At 37.9% G+C, this 20,617-nt stretch overlaps 1 protein-coding gene across 1 annotated transcript in view; it reads left to right on the top strand.

Annotated features, from left to right (window-relative positions):
* Positions 1-20,617, top strand: part of PMFBP1 (polyamine modulated factor 1 binding protein 1) — a 66,245-nt gene that overhangs the window by 13,944 nt on the left and 31,684 nt on the right. Inside the window, exons 3-5 of the mRNA XM_027846211.1 lie at positions 9,308-9,460; positions 13,905-13,934; positions 17,955-18,170. Of these exons, the coding sequence (XP_027702012.1) occupies positions 9,308-9,460; positions 13,905-13,934; positions 17,955-18,170 (399 nt within the window). The remainder of the gene's footprint in view (positions 1-9,307; positions 9,461-13,904; positions 13,935-17,954; positions 18,171-20,617) is intronic.

The raw sequence follows: 20,617 nt of genomic DNA, 5'->3' as shown, positions 1-20,617 counted from the left end.
AACCACTTCAGTACCTTTGCCAAAAAAATCCCCAAATGGGGTCACAAAGAATTGGATACTATTAAAACGACTGAACAGCAACAACAAAAAATAGATTTCTCATTCTGTACCCTAAATCCATCACCTGTCATGGATGGCATTTTTCATCATCAGTCCTCTGAAATCATGAATGGTCATTGTATTGATCATAATTCTTACAACTTTCAAAGTTTCTTGTTTTTACAGTGCTGTTGTTATTTCATAAATTTTTAACCTAGTTTTGTTCATTCTTGTTCATTTCATTCATCATTTTATAAAAGTCCTCAAAATTGTTCATTTTGGTTATATTGATGTTATTGTATATATTGTCGCTCTAGCTCTGCTAATATAAAGACATCTTTCAACATCTTTTGGAAATCTTCTATTTCCTCATTCCTTATAGCACAATAATACTCCATCACGTTCATATACCACGACTTACTCAGTCATTCCTCAATTGGTTGGCACCCCCTTGTTTTTCACATCCCTTTGCCACCACAAAAAGAGCTGCTATCGTTATTTTTACACATATAGGATCTTTTCCTTTCTTTGATCTCTTTGGAGTATAGACCTATACTCCTAAACTATATACAGTGCTATAGCTGGGTCAAAGGGAACATCTTGTTTAGCAACTTTTTGCATGTAATTCCAAATTGCTTTCCAGAGTGGCTGTACCCATTCACAGCTACACCAGCAGAGTAATGGGAAAAGTGCCTGTTTTCCCACATTCTCTCCAACATTAATCATCTTCTTTTCTTTTGCTACCTTTGCTACTCTGATGAGTACGAGGTGGAATCTCAGAAAATTGCTTTAATTTAATTTCTCTAATTAGTAGTGATTTAGAGCATTTTTTTATGTGACTATAGATAGCCTGAGGTTTTTTCCCCCTTGAGAATTGCCTGTTCATGTTCTTATGTCATTTATCAATTGGAGAAAGGCTCTTATTATAAAATTTTCATCAGTTCTTTACAGAGGGTGTCCCAAAAGACTTTGGGGATAAAGAGGAGTTGAGAAAGGCTTTCTGGAGAAGATAAGATTTTAGAAGAAACCTAAAGAAATCCAGGGAAGCCAGGAGGGAGAGCATTCCAGGTATGGGAGACAGCCAGAGAAAATGCCTAGAACCAAGAGAAGGAGTGGAACAGAAAGGAAACCAGAGTTACTGATTTGAAGAGTATGTGAGAGGGAAGAAGAGCTTTGAGTGCCAAACAGATTTTATATTTGCCCAAAGACATTTGAGACACCTGTATCTTGGAAATAAGACTTTTATCAGACAACTTGCTACAAAGTTTTTTCCCCCTGTTAATTGTTACCCTTTTAATCTTAGCTTTATTAGATTTGTTTATTCAAAAAAATTTTATTTTATATAATCAAAGTTATTTAACTTTCTGTAATCCTCTCTATTCCCTGGCTGGTCATGAACTCTTCCTATATCTATACATCTTATAGGTAATTTTTTCCATGTTTCTCTAATTCATTTATGATGTAATCTATTACATTTTATCTAGATCACACACTCTTTTGGAGCTTATCTTTGTATAAGGTGTGAGATACTGGTCTAAATATAATTTCTTCCACACTATGGTCCAATTTTCCAAGCAGTTTTTGTCAAATAGTCCTTATCTAAGTAGCTGGGGTCTTCAAATGGAAACCAGGCAGGAAGGTTTCTTTCCTGGGCCCTCTTAACTTCTCCCTCTGTACTACTTTACTTGATGACCTCATCAACTCCCATGGATTTAATTATCATTTCTATGTTGATTATTTTCAAATCTATCAATCCTGCCCTAACCTCTCTGCTGACCCCTAGTTTCACATCTTCAACTGCCTTTTAGGCAGATCGAACTGGAGGTCTCATAGACATCTTAAATTCAACATGCCCAAAATTGAACTCATCTTTCTCCCTAAGTCTTCCTCCACTCCTTTCTAAACTTCCGTATTACTGTCGAAGGTACCACCATCCTCCCAGTCTCATAGGCTTGCGACCTAGGCATAGTCCTCAATTCCTCACTGTCTCTCACACCCCACATCCAGTCTGCTGCTAAAGCTTATTGGTTCCATCTTTGCAACATCTCTCCAATACGACCCCTCTCTCCTCTGACACTGCCACCCCTCTAATACAGGCCCTCATCACCTCACACTTAGATTATTGCTGCTGGTGGGTCAGTCTGCTTCAATTCTCTCCCTGTGTCAATCTATTCTCCATTTAACCACCAAAGTGATTTTCCCCTATGCCTAAAGGGCTATAAAACTGTGCATACCCTTTAACCCAGCAACACCACTTCTAGGTCTGTATCCCAAAGAGATCATAAAAACAGGAAAAGGCCCCACATGTACAAAAATATTTATAGCAGCCCTTTTTGTGGTGGCAAAGAATTGAAAATTGAGAGGATGCCTATCAATTGGGGAATGACTGAACAAGTTGAGGTATATGAATGTAATGGAATACTATTGTGGTATAAGAAATGATAAGCAGGTGGACTTCAGAAAAACTGGAAAGACTTATATGAACTGATGCTTAGTGAAGTGAGCAGAACCAGAGGAACATTGTACACAGTAACAGCCATATTGTGCAATGACTGACTTTGACAGACTTAGCTCTTCTCAGCAATGCAAGGATCTAAGACAACTCCAAAAGACTCACGATGGAACATGCTATCCACATCCAGAGAAAGAACCATGTAGTCTGAATGCAGATGGAAGCACACCATTTGCTCTCCTCTTCTTTTATTGTTTTGTTTCTTCTTTCTCATAGTTTCTCCCACTAGTTCTAATTCTTCTTTATATCATGACTAATGTGAAAAATATGCTTAATATGAATGTATAAGTAAAACCTATCTCGGATTGCACCCCGTCTTAGGGAGGGAGGAGGAGAAGGAGGGGGAGAAAATTTAAAACTCAAAATCTTATGGAAATGAATGTTGACAACTAAAAATTAATTAATGAATTAATCATTTTAAAAAGTTATTTTCCTAAAGCCCAGGTCTGACCATGTTATACCCCTCCTACTAAATAAAATCCAGTGGTTCCCTATCACCTCCAAGATCAAACACAGAATGCTGTTTGGTGTTCACAGTCATTTGTTATCCAGCCTCCTTCTACTTTTGTAGTCTTCTTACACTTTATTCCACTCCATGTACTCTCCAAACCAGTGACACTGGCCTCCTGGCTCTTCACAAAAAAAGTGAAGGGAGAGGTTAAAAAAAATTAAAAAATAATAATAGAAGAGAACAAAAATCTCAAGGAATTTGGGAGTAGGCAAAAGTAATGAGGGAAGAAGAGTTTGATGGGAGATTTGGTAGGGGGTGACCAAGGTCATATTTTTGTATAAGATGTAAGATGTTATATAAGGCCATAGGTCATATGAGAAAATCAAACCTAAGAGACTAAATGTTGGTTTAAAGAGAAAGACATAAAATAATTTAATGAAAGAAAACACATATGTAGTATTTTAACTCTAAATGTGAATGATTTAAACTCTCCAATAAAACTAAAAAGAATAAAGGAATGAGTAAGAAAACAAATCATAGCAATTTGCTCCATGAATAAATAAAAACCCAGGTCACAGCTAGTAAGTATCTGAATCCAGACATGAACTCAAATCTCCCTGACTCCAGGCCCAGGGCTCTATCCACTGTGTCACCTAATTACAAATCCCAGGTTGACTTGGACCTGGAGATGACTTTAAAACCCCCTCATTTTATGGATGAGGAAACTGAGAGCCAGGGAGTTAAGTAATATTCCCAAGTTCACACAGGCATATTGAAAACATAAATAAATGTAAAAAAGGCAGAAATAACAAACTTAATATTTATAGACCAAAACTACATGAAAATACTAATTAGTAAAGAAAAAAGGAGCAGATGAGCCAGACCTAAATGGAGGAGGCCAAGAACAGACTGAGCTTAAGTGTAAAAATATACAAACAAATGTAAAAAAAAAAATCCCATGTGGCAACATGTCAAAATTTATGGCATGTGGCTCAAGCAGTTTTCTGAAGAAAAACTTACTTCCCTGAAAACATATAATTACAAAATAGAAAATGAACTTATGAATGCAGCATGCAGTTTTTAAAAACTAGGACATAAATTAACTTCAAAATAAGCTCAAAGTAAGAGATCTTGAAAATTAGAGGAGAGATTAAAAAAAAATGGCAGAAATGAAAAGACCATGGAGCTGATAAACAAAACTAAGAGATGTCTTTTTGAAAAGAGTAACCAAATCAATAAACCATTAGCTAACATCTTAAAAAAGAGGAAAACCAAATTAGCAAAATAAAAAACAAGCAAAGTGAATTCACAATAAACAGATAGGAAATAAGGTGAATTATCAGAAACTACTATTCCAAATTATATGCCAGCCAAAATCAAAGGAAATTCTTACTTTTGAGGAGTGAGGCAAAGGACTACTAGGGCAGGATTCTTTATACATTATCAGACATGGAATTGCATTAGGCATTTTTGTTTAATTGTTCTTCTTTGTTGCAAGGAAGGGACCAATCTTTTTTTTTTTTGGTGGGCAAAGGTATTTCCAGAAAGGACTATAATGTAAGAACAAAATGTATTAATAATACTTTAAAGAAACTCAAAGGTAATTTATGAGTTTCTTCAAAAATCTAAATATCTAAACTCACCAAGCAAAAAATAGAAATTTTAAATCATCTAGTCTCAGAAAAAGAAATTGAACAAGCCATAAATGAAATACTAAAGGATAAAATCTTGTTCTAGATGGATTTATAATTTAATTCTATCAAATGCTCAAAAAAACACTAATATTTTAGCTACAAAAATTATTTTCAGTAACACAGAAATAAGAAGCTCTTCTAGACTCCTTTTATGGAACTAATGTGATTATAATATCCAAAACATGGAGGAATAAAGCAGAGAAAGAGAACTATGGGCCAATTTCACTAATAAATATTGATGCAAGAAAAGTAAATAAAATCTTCACCAAAAAAGATTCAACAATATTTTCCAGAAATTCAATATAATCATCTAATAACCATCTGGAATGAACCTAATATTGTGGTTCATTCCAGAAGAGATGGCTCCACATTAGGAAAATAATTAGCGCAATTAAGCTTAGAAACAACAAAAAAAAAACACCAAAACTATGGCTATATCAATACACAGAACAACAACAAAAAAAAAAGCCCTTGACAAAATGTAGTATCCATTTATATCAAAAACCCTAGAAGGCATAAGCATGTAAGATATTTTCCTCAATAATGGTCAAAAGATTTATGAAACTAAAATCTATCCTTATTTGTAATGAAAAAAATAATAAAAGGTTTCCATATAAGTACAGAAATAGAGCAATGATGTTTCTTCTCTTTATTATTGTTTGACATTGTCCTAAAATGATACAATAGCAATAGACAGATAAAAATTAAAGGTATGAGCATCAACAAAGAGGAGACAAAATTATCCCTATTATCAGATGACATGGTAGTTTACTTAGGTAACTCCAAAGAATCAGTGAATAAATTAATCAAAATCATTAATAGCTTCAGGAAAGAAACAGGATACAAAATAAGCCCATAAAAACCATTAGCATTTCTGTATATTACTAACAAGAATCAGGAGAAAATTACATAAAGAGGAAGTACTTTCAGAATAACAACAAAGTACATAAAATATCTGGAAGTAATAAAAACATTCTTTATAGAAATAAAAGAGGGCCAATAATTAAAGCAACATTCTTTGTTCACAGTTGGTTCACACCAATATAATTAAACATTGATGCTATCTAAATTAATTTATGAATTTCGTGTTACACAATTCAAACGACCAACAAGGTACTTTGGAGAACTGTATGGCACCACCATCCTCCCAGTCACCCACTCTAGAGTCACCTTTGTCTCCCCGCCATGTTGAATCTGTGACCAAGTCCTGTCAATTCTTCCTCAAAACATCCCTTGTGTTTCTTTCAAAACATCGCCTCCTCTTCTCCTCTGACACTGTCACAATCCTGATGCAGGCCCTTATCACCTTACACCTAAGATTATTGGTTGGCCTTCTGGTTGGTCTCCTTGTCTTAAGTTTCTTGCTTCTCTGGTCCATTCTCTACTAAGCGATCAGAGTGATCTTCCTAAATTTCAGATCTGACCATATCACTTCCCTATTCAATAGCCAGTGATTCCGCTTACCTCCAGAATCAAATATAACATCCTGTTTGACTTTTAAAGCTCTTCATTAATCTGTCTCCTTTTTACCTTTCCAATCTTCTTACACTTTACTCCTCTCCACACATTATGATCCAGCTATGTTGGCCACCTTCCTGTTCCTCACACACAAGACACTTTCTCTCCCAATTCAGTGTATTTTCACTGGCTATCCCCAATGCCTGCAATGCCCTTTTTCCTCATCTAGACCTCTTGGCTTGTCTGACTTACTTTAAGTCACAGTATCTGACACATAGCATCTCCAATTTCCCCTGCATATATTTGCTTTGTTTGTAGTTGTTTGCATATTCTCTACCCCATAAAATTGCGAGGTCCTAACAACAGTCCATTTTTTTCATTTTTTTCTATCCTCAACTCAATGCTTAGCACAGTGCCTTGCACATAGGAAGTACTTAATAAATGCTTTTTCACTTGATAAGAATGAAATCTACAAACTCTAGACTAGTGACCTTGACTTCTCTTCCTGGCAAAATTCCCTAATGTATGAATTTTTTTCTACTTTTTTAAAATTTTATTTTTATTTTCAGTTCCAACTTTTCACCCTTCTTCCAGCCCCTCATTGAGAAGGCAAGAAATCTAATACCCAATACACATATGAAATCATGCAAAACATATTTCTGCATTAGCCATATTTTTTAAAAAAAGAAAAATAAAGGAAAAAAATACTTCAATCGGCACTGTGAGTCCATCAATTCTTTATCTCAAGGTGGATAACATTTTGCATTATAAGAGTCCTTTGGAATTCCAGTGGAACATTGTATTGATCAGAATCTTTCACAGTTGATTATCTTTACAAATTATTGTTACTGTATAGATTGTTCTCCTGGTTCTGCTTACTTCACTCAGCATCAGTCCATACAAGTCTTCCGAGGTTTTTCTGAAGCCATCCTGCTCATCATTTCTTATAGCACAACAGTATTCCATCACATTCATATACCATAACTTGCATCTATTCCCCAATTGATGGTCTTACCCTCAGTTTCCAATTTATTGCCACCACAAAAAGCACTACTATATTTTTGTACATATGAATCATTTTTCTTTTGCTTTGATATCCTTGGAGTATAGACCTAGTAGCATTATTGTTGGGTCAAAGGATGTGCAGCCCTTTGGGCATAATTCCAAATTGTTCTCCAAAATGGAATGCACTAATATCCCTATTTTCCCACATCACCTCCAACATTTGTCATTTTCCTTTTCTCTTATCTTAGTTGATCTGATGAGTGTGAGATGGTACCTAAGAGTTGCTTTCATTTATTTTTTTCATAGTTTTGATTTCTTCCTCTGAAAATTGCCTGTTCACATCTTTTGGCCATTTATCAAATGGGGAATGGCTCCTACTTTTACAAATTTGGCTCAGTTCTCTATATATTTGAGAAATGAGACCTTTATAAGAGAAACTTGCTGCAAATTTTTTTGTTTTTCCTACTCTTCTAATTTTGGCTTCATTGGTTTTCTAATGTATGATTAAAAGCATAGCTTGGCTATATCAAAAACAAATCATGTCAGACATTTCCTTTTTTTGACAGAGTTGCTAGACTGGTTGGTAAGTCAAAGAAATATTAAGGAACAATCTACCTAGATTCCATTAAAACATTTGGCAGAATTTTACATGCTATTATTGTGGATGAGTTGGAGAGGTATGGGTTAGCCCATCGTAAAGGTAAAACTAGAATAACTACATGCCAAAAAAAAAAAATAGAAGATTCAATGTCAACTTGAAATAAGATATCTACTGGTGTATGCTAGGGCACTTGACCTGTGTGTGTGCCTTTTCAGCTTTATCAATGACTTGAATAAAGGGCTAAATGGATGACCTTGTCAATTTCATTATATGACTCAAGGCTGAGAGATACCTAACATGATATGTGACAAATTCTAGATCCTAAAAGATTCTAAGAGGCTAGAATATTGGGCCATTGGGCTATTAGATTTAATAGTTTAATAGAGATTAAGGCAAAACCCCTATCCTGGGGTTCAAAAAAATCAATTTCACAAGCCTGAGATGGAAGAGTTATGGCTGGATCACAATTCGTATGAAAAAAGTCTAAGGATTTTAGTGAATGTTCTTCTCAATATGAGCAAATAAGGTAGCTAAAAATAATGCAATCTTAGGCTTCATTTAAAGAGACAATTTCTGGAGCTAAGAGGCAACTGGAGGGGCAGCTAGGAGGTGCAGTGGATAGAGCTCCAGCCTTGGAGTCAGGAGGACCTGAGTTCAAATCCGGCATCAGACACTTGACACTTACCAGTTGTGTGACCCTGGGCAAGTCACTTAACCCTGATTGGCTTACCAAAAAGCAAAAAAAAAAAAAACTGAAATAGGAAAAGGAGCACTAGACTTTCTGTCAGGAGGCACCACAATTCAAAACCCATCTTTAGCAATTACTAGCTAGGTGACCATTATAAATCACTTGACTTTTCAAAGTCTCAGTTTCTGTTTCTATAAATTGGGAATAGTAATACCTAGAGTACTTAACTCAAAGGGCTGTTGTAAAATTCAAATGAGATCACACATATAAACACTATGGAAATGCCAACTATCATTATTATTATTGTAGACCTACTATTCTCTTCCCTGATGAGAATATTCCTAAAATATCATGTTCAATTCTGACCACCTAGTTTTAACAAAGACATACTTTGAAGAGCATTCGGGGGAGATCTTAAGATGGTGAAGTCTCAAGGTTGTTCCAAGTTAGCATCAGTTGAAGGAACTGAGAATATTTAACCTGGAGAAGCGGAGAGCTAGGTGGAAGCAGGGAAAGAAGGAAAGAAGGAAGCTGCCAGGAGATAGCTCTAGGTTCCATGCAAGGAGAAAATTCAAACTTTCCAAAAGTAGAACGTATTGCCTTGGGATGCGGTGTGTTTCTCCTCACTAGAGCTTGGGTGAATGACTTTTTGTTGGGATTATAGAGGGGACTCCTGTCCTGATAAGACCTGGATTTTTGTGATGTCTAAGACTCCTTCCATTTCTGAGATTCTCTGATGGAAAAACACTGCCCTCCCCATCTGCCCTACCTCCCCACCCACCCCCGACTAAGCAAACCAAGGAAGCATTTTCTTAACAACGTATACCCAATGTTTTATTTTTGTCTTCTGCCTGCCTAGCTGGAGAGAAACAGGTTGATGAGCAGCCTAAATAATAAGCTGCGGACTCTGCAAGGTGACATACAAAGTCTACATGAAATGTGCAGGAACCAAGGAAGGACCTTGGAAATAAAGGAACTCTCCATTCATGAGATGGAAAGCAGCATCAGCCTGGTAAGGGAAGGCCTGAGCATGCCAGAGCTGGTCTTTTACCAGTCAATCAAATGCACTTACTAAAGACTTGCTGCGTGCAGCATATACACTTAGAAATTACAAAAGAAATAGGAACTACTATCCCTGCCCTAAAACATATATGTGTGTATATATAAATAAATATGTTGTATATATACATATATATATATACATATGTGTGTGTATACATATATACGCATGTATACACACACACAAACATACTCTGTGCAAAAGCTCCAGGTTAAATTCTGGAAACACAAAAGTGAAAAACAGAGTACTTACCCTCAGGAATTTTCAACTTAATATTTTACTGTCCACCTCCTAGATCAAATACATCTAGAACTACGAAGATCTAACTACTTTCTTGTCCAGATCTTCCCATGGGCTATTTCTACAGTATTTCAAAAACCTGCAGTCCTTCTGCCTGATAGATAGTCTATTTCACCCTAAAGATTCTTCACAAGTCTTCTAAACTAGTCACAGAAATAAAAACTCTCCCACCAGACCAGAAGTAGCCTCTTTTACCATTAGCACACTATATCCTGCCAGGGTTTGTAGTAGCAAGGCTGCCCTGATCTCATCATCATTGCAAGCGCCTTTTACTCTGAGCTACTCCTGATGTCCAGACAGTGCATCAGTCAGTCTAGGAGATTTTATTGCAGGCTGAGAATCCCTATCTCTTTGTAGACTCTGGGGCCAACTTTTTAAAAGGCCATCAGACAGTCTTCAAATTTATACCAGCACAGTTGGAGGAATCAGGTACCAAGCAAATTCTTTTGGGAAGTGTTAAGGATGGTATTTCACCTCTCCATGGTTTGGGATTTTTTTTTAAGTTTGCTTATTTTTTTGGCAGCTAGGTGGTACAGTGGATAGAATGTCAGGCCTAGAGTCAGGAAGATCTGAGTCCAAACCTGGCCTCAAACACTTACTGGCTGTGTGACCCTAGACAAGTCACTTAACCCTGTTTGCCTCAGTTTCCTCATCTGTAAAATGAGCTGGAGAAGGACATGATAAACTATTCCAGTATCTTTGCCAAGAAAACCACAAAAGGGCGTCACAAAGAGTCAGACAAAACTGAAAACAACTAAACAAACACCAGAAAAACCTGACATACATACACACACACACACACACACACACACACACACACACCATATGTGTGTGTCTCATATATATATATATAAATATATAGATATAGATATATGAGAGACACATACACACGTAAGGTTAGGGTTATGGTTAGGGTGTGAATTTAGGGTTAGGGATAGATAAGTAGACATGTATATAATATAAAAGACACATTAAAAGAAGGTTGTACATAAATCTGAATATCTCTGTTATGTACAGCTTGCTTTTTTATATATATATTATGTATACAATAAATTCAACTCATAGCTTGCTTTCTTTCTTTTTGTGAGGCAATCGGGGTTAAGTGACTTGCCCAAGGTCACACAGCTAGTACGTGTCAAGTGTTTGGGCTGAGGCTGGATTTGAACTCAGGTCCTCCTGACTTCAGGGCCGGTGCTCTATTCACTGCGCCACCTACCTGCCCCAACTCAGCTTTCAAAGCTGTCCTGTTTGTCTGTGTTTCTTTCTGGCTTGCTTTTTTTTTCCTTTTCACTATACTATTTGTAAAAACATATATATCCCAATAACCTTCTTTTCTTTTTCATTTTTTTTTTTTTGCTATGCCATCCCTAGCCTCCCTCACCCTCCCATCTATCCTTACTGGGGGAAAATGAGCAAAGAAAAGCAAAGCCTTTATGACAAATAGGCATAATCAAGACAAATTCCCACATTGGCTGTGTCTCCAAGGTTCAGTTTTCCTCAAATGCCTTATTTGCCTTCATAATTTTGGCTTTGAGTTGCTGGTAAACTTGGAAGGGATATTGATCACATGGACGCATGGCTGAGTCTTAAAATTACCCTCTGGTTTGCCATCTTATCAACAACTGGGCCCATTAGAGTTGTCATAAAGTTTCTGGTCTTCTTTAATTGTGTCTGTTAGACAGGCCATGCACTTGCCACCTCAATGAAGAGATGAAAAATTGCTAGTCTTCAATGCTCTGGAAATCCTGCTAACACAAACATTTCTACTTCAGCCCACTGAGCATTTCCACCCTTTTCCCAGGGAGTACCAGTTATAGGAGAAACCCTTCAGTTTTCCTAAAAGGTTTCGAGAAAGGATATGAACTTAATTTCCTTTTCTATTAATATTACCCTCAGCTCCACAATTATATCTAGATTCCTCTGCCAGATGTAGGGAGAGATCTTCATATTGCTGCAGCGAGTTTTACTTATTAAGCAATTCTCTTCTGAGACGGGGAGGGTCATGTGACCAAGAGCCCCTGCAGCTCTCTGCCCATACACCCGGCATTTCCCTTCTTCTAATTGCCGGGAAGATGGTCCAACAGCACGAAACCACAGTCAAAGCATTCCTGCTTCTTTCCGGCACTTACAGCAGAATTTAAATTGCTTCCCCATGGAAGCACAAGTAGTTAGATATGGACTCGTATTCATCCTGTCATCTTCTAGAGATATGCAATCATGCCAACTGCCGCATCTACCTTTCTTTTTTTAACCCATCTGTTTATTTGGGGAACACAGACCTACACTGACAGGCCTCCATTCTGAAAGCCACTGACACACATGACCAAGTGTTTTCCTCTAGATCTGTTTTCTCTGGTGGAAACTAAACTTGGAAAAAACTAATGAGGTTAGCTCAGAAGCAAGGGGCAGAAGACAAAATTGTCTGACATTACAACATACAGGCCTTGAAAAATAAGTGCAAATTTCAGGGGAAATATACAGGAGTAACTGAAGGTTTTACCTCAAGCTCACGATGTCTTCAATGGAAAGCTGAGCCCTAATGGAACGGTGTTTGACTAAATGCTAAGTTGGTAAGAATAGAACTCATTCAGAAAGGGCAAGAAGGGGGAAAGGAAAGCAATATAGTCCCATATATCAGAGATATTATTTATACACATTCCAAAACTCAGAAATCAATAGAGCCTTTGAGTTGAGTTGAAAGGGTAAGATAAAGATTAAGAAACAGCAGATAGAGATGAAAACTTTAGGCTGTCAACTGGATTTTTAAATGGTTTGGAATTTTGCTTTCAATGAACATCAGTTATTTGTTTTACTGACCTGACAACTCATCTTCTTTCCTTGTCCATAAGCTATATATACTTCAGGGAGGGGGTTGACCTAGATGACCTAGAAGGTGCCTTTTACCTCTGTAATTCTGTGATCTACTCAATTATAAAGGAGATAGATAATATAATAAGGAGATGCTTAACCAGGAAGAGAAGGTGCAAGAGGCTCTCTTCATAGAATTTCCTAGAGCATCTTTGGGCCTGATGATGATAGGAGACTTTCTCTTTACTCAGACTTCCACTACAAAAAGAAATGATGTAGCAGGCTACATACTGTCACTCCACTGACTGGAGTGTCTTGAGGAGAGAATATCAGCATGAAATTTAGAAGAAAAAACTAGGTAGAGTAGATGCCCTTCTGGATTTGCTTCTTACAAAAGATTGCTGACTGAAAAAAGAGAATTAGATCTTAGCAGAGGTGATGACAAACTGATATCATTTGTAATACTTGGGGATGGAAAAAGAAAATTGAGCAAACTAAGAAAAATGAAACTCACGGAAGTTTAAAGTGTTGGTAAGAAGAAAATCTAAAGAGCAAAAAGTAATCTGGGGATGCTTTGTAAAAAAAAACCAGTTATGCATACAGGCATAAAGATAGGCTTCACTGTAAAGGGCAGGAGATACACCTTGCAAGAAACACAAAAGGTAAGAGATAAATATTATTTAGTGTTAGAAGGCCAAAGAAGAGCTACAAGGAAAATGTCACACACTTACATAAGGAAGGAAAATTGATAACCATGTCTGCAAAAAGGCAGTAGGATTTTTTTTTTACTTCTGTCTTAAACAAACAAACAAAAACTGTGATCAAATAACCAGAACGATTACTCCCTGTGAAGAAACAGCAGGAAGCATGGTTGGAGAATCTTTTTAAAAGTTACATGTAGGCAAATCAGAAGGACCTGATGACAGGCACAGAAGCACACTGAAGGAATTGGCAGGTATTCTTGTGGAACTGCTGTGATTTTTGAGAACTTAAAAAGGAAGAGGATGAGGAAGTCCCTAAGGACTAGAAAAGTGCAAATGATATTTTCAGTGTTTTTTTTTTTTAAAGGTCAGAAAGGACACTTCTGGTAATTATGGGAACAGTTAACTTGGATAACAGGGAAGATACTAGAACTAATCATGAATCAATTAACATCATCCTGAAAAGCACAAACTTGGGGTAACAGCCAGGATGCCTCTTCAAAAAGCAAATCACACCAGACCAATTAATTTCCTTTCATAATGAAATGAGAGACCATCGAGGTAAAGAGGAAGCGAGAGCCATTTAGAAGCAACAAAGCCAATCTGTTAGCGCATCAGTGGACAACAAGGTTGACTAGGCATGGGAACCAGTTCCTGTAGGAATCATGGCTTAGAGTTGGGTGCAAGGCGTGCCTGAGACCAGTTCTGGATCAGATGACCTCTGGAAATGTGGCCTAGCTCTGTGATTCTGTGATTTTTATTCTAAGCACTAATCAAGTTGCTATTAAATTATGTCCAACTTGCTTGATTTCTCCAGATCCCCATTTGGAGGTCAAAATAGAAGCTCATAAAATATTCATATCCTCATTGTATGGAAAGAAAACGTTTCAACAACAAAAGGGTAACAGGAAATGCAATGATGCCTTCAATTATACTTTTCTTTGACTCATATGCAAATTAAATAGAAACAATTCTTTAGCAGCCTATTTTCTATTCACTTTGAATTAAGAAAAATAAAAACCTTTTGAACACATGAGAATAAATAAGTGGAAATTTAAAAGGATTCAAATACATCCAGGCATTCCTCCAAGTCTCCTGAATGTCAATGGTGTCTGAATGTGAAATGTCCTTCTCTTGTCTTCTCCTTATTACTCTGTTACAGGCTGCTCTATTCCAGCCAAAAGAATATAAAACTATCTGAGAAAATGTTTCATGTGGTGACTCTGGAGACAAACACTACAGTTTTTCAGCGGACAGAAATAGTCTCAGAATGTCTTTATAACAAGTGAGACGGTATGAAATAGACCTCTGCTCCCTGATGCCAGGGAGGAATGGACTGCTTCTGCCCAGCTAGCTGGTTTTGAGAGTTCTTTGCACCTTTATAGCTGTCTAGGATACCATGTTATACCAATCTAGCACAAATGTGGAGACTTTCAATATTATCTCCACACTAAGAAAATCATGAGTTTTTTGCACTCGCTAAATATTAAGGGTCGTCACTATTTTCAGCACTTGCTTCTGCTCTCAGGAAATTTCCAAACCTCATTTAAGATATGAATACATGCAGGTTCAGGGTTTATGGAGGAGGTGGCTTTTTTCAAAAATAAAATTTTAAAAGTTTCTTCCATCGTTTTTCTGGATGATGAGAAAAATACATCCACGCAGTGAGGAGAAGGGAAGGCAAAGCAAGGAGAGGTAACTAACAAGGTGATATGGTGCCCAATGTTAGTTTCTCATCAGGTAAAGTATGTCCCAGTCAGCAAAATCCAATCCAGTTCAGCACTGTTGGGGGAACTTCTGTGCGTCCTATTTCCTGATGATCCAAGGTCGAATCATTTTGAAGATGAGTCCTCACTGAGTCAACCTCTGAAAGAAAGGGAATCCAAAAGGAATAAAATGTGCAAAAGCATTTTGTTTGTTGTAATGTTTGCAGCAAGAGGATATTATTGATGAGTCTTTACTTCACGATCCTTTTCCAGGAAGCCTTTCTTAATTCACCCCAACTTTTGACAACCTCTCTCTTGCTTTGTAATCTACCAGCACTGAAGTATCCATAAGCCCAGACTCTGCTACCAGGGCTGTGGCTGGTGTGGTAACGCAACAGGCTCTCTGCCTTCTTTGCTACCACTTGAAGATGTGGAGCTATTTCTCGTCACAGTAGCCTTAAAAGCATCTCATGGCCCTTTGCTTTCCTTATCCTTGTACCTCTCCTCTAGTTGTTTTTCTCCCCCTAACTAACAAGCATTTCTTTTTTCTCCCACCCACCATTGGAAAAAGAAAAAGAAAACGAAAACCCTGATGATAAACACGCAGAGTCAAAGCAAACTCCATATTGGCCATGAAAAATACGTCTCATTCTACAGCTTGAGTCCATCACCTCTCTGGAAGTGATGGATAGTATGCATCATTATTATCAGTCTCCCGAAACTGTGGTCGTTTATTACCATAATCTGTTCAGTCATTCCCTAATTGATGGACACCCCTTTAGTTTCTAGTTTGGGGCTACTATGAAAAGAGCTACTATAACTATTTTTGTACACACGGATCTTTTTCCTTTTTTATCTCTTCGGGGTATAGGCCTAGCAGTGTACCCTTCCTCAGAGAAAGGTAAGTTGTCAGACTGCCACACACTCACACTGACACATTCTTCTTGAATAGAGTAATTACTACTTTGCCAAAAGCAATGAGCTCATATAAGGTCCCAAACTCAAACCAGGTTGGTATACAGGGTTGATACAGTCTGGTCCAGCATTCACCATCCCCAAGTACAGTTTCTACTGATTTCTTCATATCCAGTAGCTCATCAGAGCCAAGACTTAGGTAAGCTTCAATTTCAGTGTTTCATTTTGCCTAACTCTTAGAACCTTCTATCTTCACTTTCTCCTTCCAGGTCAGTCTCTCTCTCTCTCTCTCTCTCTCTTCCTCATCCCCTTCCCTGTCTTGTTCAATCTGAGGTATACTTGCCCCAGCGGCCCAAAAAGTGTATTTCTCATGCAAGCCCACTTGCTTCTCTCTTTCTGGGTCTCAGCCAAGTTGAGATTCCTTTTACCAGCCACCTGAGAAGTCTATGTTCCTTCTGATTCTTAAGACTACTAGAGAGAATATCCCATTGGACCTAGAAGTTCATTGATGTGGGCACTTTATCCATGAGTACAGATCACAATCTCCTGCAATTCTTGTACATTTCCTCCCATAAATCCTCTGGGTCTTTAAAACATTTTGTGGGTATCAGAGAAACACTTCCTTTATTCCTACTTCCTTTCCTAATCATAGGTGTCCTGGATGATATTTTTTCACAGCTTCTTATACTCAAGTCACTGATGATAACATGCCATAGCCTACCTGGGTCCACCATGAATCTTCCCTTTGCATTGTCAGTCACCAGCTTATTTTGGACTAAAATATCTTGCAAAATCTCCTCTTTTTGACTTTCATTGTCTCTTTTCTCGTTCTCTCAGCCTAGAGCCAATTATTCACCCCCTGAAGGATCCAGAGAAGCAACTCTCATTACCCATGGTTAACCACCTAACACATAACATGTAAATATTGGCATACCAAGAATCCCAGACACTGAAAGACATGCAATTGTCTCAAGATGGGATTCGCCAAATTCACCAAACCACAGTTGTTTAGCTTAACATATTTGGTCACTATGCTCATGGAGCAAAGGTTCTCAGTTCACTACCTAAGCAGATTCATTAGCTTTCATTCATTTAAACGTATGTATATATGCATATATACACACCTGTGTGTATACACACACCCATACGTTGAACACCTATGATGTGCTAGATGCTTTTGAAGGTACAAAAAAGTATAAGATATGATCCCTCCTCACAAGGACTTAACAATCCAGTAGAAAGCTCAGATGTGGACATGAATAATCCTAAGGTAGCATATGATAGGTACCCTGTGATTGGCACTAACAATAAACACTATAAAAGGTCAGAGGCCAGGACTACCGGGTTAATCAGAGAAAGTTCCATGGAGGTAGAATTTGAGCCAGGCTTTGTAAGTTGAACAGGCCACCCTGTTAACCCTAGCAACACAAGTGAATGCCACTGGCCTCAAAAGAGCAGTAAAGGTGTAAATGGATCAACGTACTTCTACCACCTCTATGGAAAGAAACGGTTCAAAGAAGTAGTCTAATGATGGTGTGAGCCTAGTGACATCTTTGCATAGGAAAGAAAATACTCATTAGAAATCTGCACATGTTTGTGTGATTAGCTCATGAATATATGGTTCATCTTCCCAATTAGATAATGAGCTCCTAAAGTACAGGGGTCATATATTCTACTTCCCTTGCATCTTCCATTACATCTAGCACATGGTTGCACACAATGGGCTCAGTAAATGTTTGTTGAATGAATGAATGAATGATGTTGAATGACAACTTCTTTAAAAAAATTTTTTCTATTTTTCTATTCCCAATTATCAAAATAAGATAATGCATGTGACAGTAATTTGCAAACCTTAAAGCACCATATGAACATAAGAGATAGGAGGAAATACTTATGAACTATAAAACACGGTGAAAATAGAAGATGGCATGGTTATCTGTTGCTGCTGCTGTTTGTTATCATCATCGTCATCATCATCACCATTGTTATTAATTATTATCATTTCAGTGTAAACAGCAGCTACAAGCAGAGTCTGGGTGCTGTAACCAGACCCGTCAGATACAACTCCATCAGCTAAACAAAAAGTTGCTGGCTCTTCAGCAGGAACTGGAGATTCGCACAGAAGAATTACAGTCTTCTTACTGCTCACTCTTGCAATATCAGTCCATCCTGGATAAGCAAACCTGTGACCTGGAAATGCTTCACCAACACTGCCAGATGAAGGAGGATGAGGTATGGGTTACAACCGCCATTCATGGAAGTGCAGGCCCATTGAAAATCAGGGACTGAGCCCACTGAGCAATCCTACCACTGCTGCATCTCCTTTCTGTTCTCTTTAGGCTTGGTTTTCATAGACACCTCTTTCTGGTACAAAAACTAGAGCTGGGTCATCAAATCCACCTTTCTTCAGGAAAGTCAGATTAAATCCTCCTAAGTGGACTGAGTTTAGCTACTGGTCAAACAAGTTACACATTAATCAATTCACTTCATAAACATTTATTAAGCACCTACTATATGCCAGGCACTGTGCTAAATGCTGAGAATACAAATGAAAACATAGATAACCCTTCAATCTAATGTGGGAAGACAACTGACGAATGGAAGTTGAAAAAAAGTTGAAAAAAAAGCATTGGCAGAAAGAAGGGGAGAAGGAAGGTACTCCTACATGAGGTCATGATGGAGAGATCCAGACATGTCCGCAAGTTGGTGGGAAATGGGGGAGAAAAACTGTGCTGAGTCCCTTCTTTATGGGCCCATAGCCCTGCCCTCCCTCCAGTCATAGGTTCCAATCAGAGGTACAGAGGGGACTGAGGAGATGTGAGGGCCAGGCAGATTCAGTCTTATAGCATAATGAGATTTCCCAATGATGTTTCCCAGGGAAAGAAGACAGATGGGGGTTCCAGGGAAGTCCAAAAGCAGGGTATGTGGTGGGAAAATTTTATAGTATAATCTCTAATATTAACATCACATATTCAGTTAAGATGTATTATAGAATACAGTGTAGGTTATTGGACCAAGCCTAATTTCTGCCAGACTTCTTTCCAGTTTTCCTAGCAGATTTTAGCAAATAGAGAGTTCTTTCCTAAATAATTTATGTTTTCCACTTCATCTAACATTGGTTCCTGAGTTCTATTGTTTTTGATCCTCCCTTATCTAGTCTTTCCTATTAATCTATCCCTACATCTTTTAACCAATACTAAATGGTTTTGACGACTGTTGCTTTATAATGTAGGTTGACGTCTAGAAAGGCCAACCCTCTCCTGCCCCTACCTCTTTTCATCATTTCCCTTGATATTCTAGACCTTTTCTTTTTCCAAATGAATTTTATTAATTTTTTTAGTTCTGTAAAGTATCCCTTTGATAATTTGATTTGGTATAGCATTAAAATGTAAATTAACTTTGGTAACATTATCATTTTTACCATATTGGGACATCCCAACCATGAGCACTGAATATTCCTCCAGTTATTTAAGCTGTTCTTTATTTCTTTAAGAAGCACTTTGTAAGGGGCAGCTAGGTGGTGCAGTGGATAGAGCACCGGCCCTGAGGACCTGAGTTCAAATCCGGCCTCAGACCAAACACTTGACACTTACTAGCTGTGTGCCCTTGGGTGAGTCACTTAACACCGATTGTCTAAAAAAAACAAAAAACAAAAAGAAGCACTTTGTAGTTGAATCTATACAAATATTTTGTGTGTTTTTTGGTAGACTGATCGCCAGATATTTTGTGCATTTTGTAGTTATTTGGAATGGGATGCAATATTCTATTTGGTCTCCTTGCTTCAACTCTCTCCCCACTCCAATCTGTCTTCCATTCAACTACCAAAATGATTTTCCTGAAATTCAGGTCGCCCCACTGCTCAGTAAACTCCAGCTATCTCCCTGATACATCCAGGATCAAATATAAACTCTTCTCTCTGGTATTTAACACCCTCTCCTGCCTGGCCCCTTCCTACCTTTCCAGTCTTCTTACACTTTGTAAGAGAGAATCATCCACATCCTATGGTCCAACAACAGCTGCATTCCTGCTTTTTGCTGCCCACAACCATCATCTTCTCCACTCTGCCCGTTCCCTGTACCTCTGTGCCTGGAATTCCCCACCTACTCATCCCCTGTTAGCTTCCCTGGCTTTTGTCAAGACTCAGTTCAAATTTCCCTTCTACAGGAGGCCTTTGCCAGCCCCTACTGCTGCCACTACCTTCCCTCAGAGATTACATTTCATCCACCTTGTATTTTTCTTGCAAGCATAAAGCTATTTATATGTTGTCTCCTCCACTAGAATGTGAGCTCCTTGAGGGCAGGGATTTGGTTTTTCCTTTATAATTCCAGTTCTTTGCATAGTTCTTAGCACATAGCAAGCACTTAATAAATGCTTGTGGCTGACCACCATTGGAGTGGTGATAATGCTTAAAATGTAGGAATTTTTGAGGAGTGTAGCTATCAGAAGAAGGGGGAAAACATAAACACCAATAACCAGAGACAGAGATAGTAAGAGAAAGGAATGGGAAAGGTAAGCAGTAAGAAGAGGTAAATAAGCTCCAGAGGGTAAGTGTTATCTGCCCAATGATTTCAGAACACTATTTGCAAGGCTGGGTTAAACTTGAATGGTTCAAAGGGGTCGATTTCACTGAGAGAAACTATGCCTCCCACAAGATATCCTAACTCAGATAAAGTGACCCC

This window comes from Vombatus ursinus, unplaced genomic scaffold (genome assembly GCF_900497805.2).
Source record: "Vombatus ursinus unplaced genomic scaffold, bare-nosed wombat genome assembly UNPS02005286.1, whole genome shotgun sequence".
In the NCBI taxonomy this organism is placed as follows: Eukaryota; Metazoa; Chordata; class Mammalia; order Diprotodontia; family Vombatidae; genus Vombatus; species Vombatus ursinus.
This window is presented reverse-complemented; position numbering and strand designations above follow the sequence as displayed.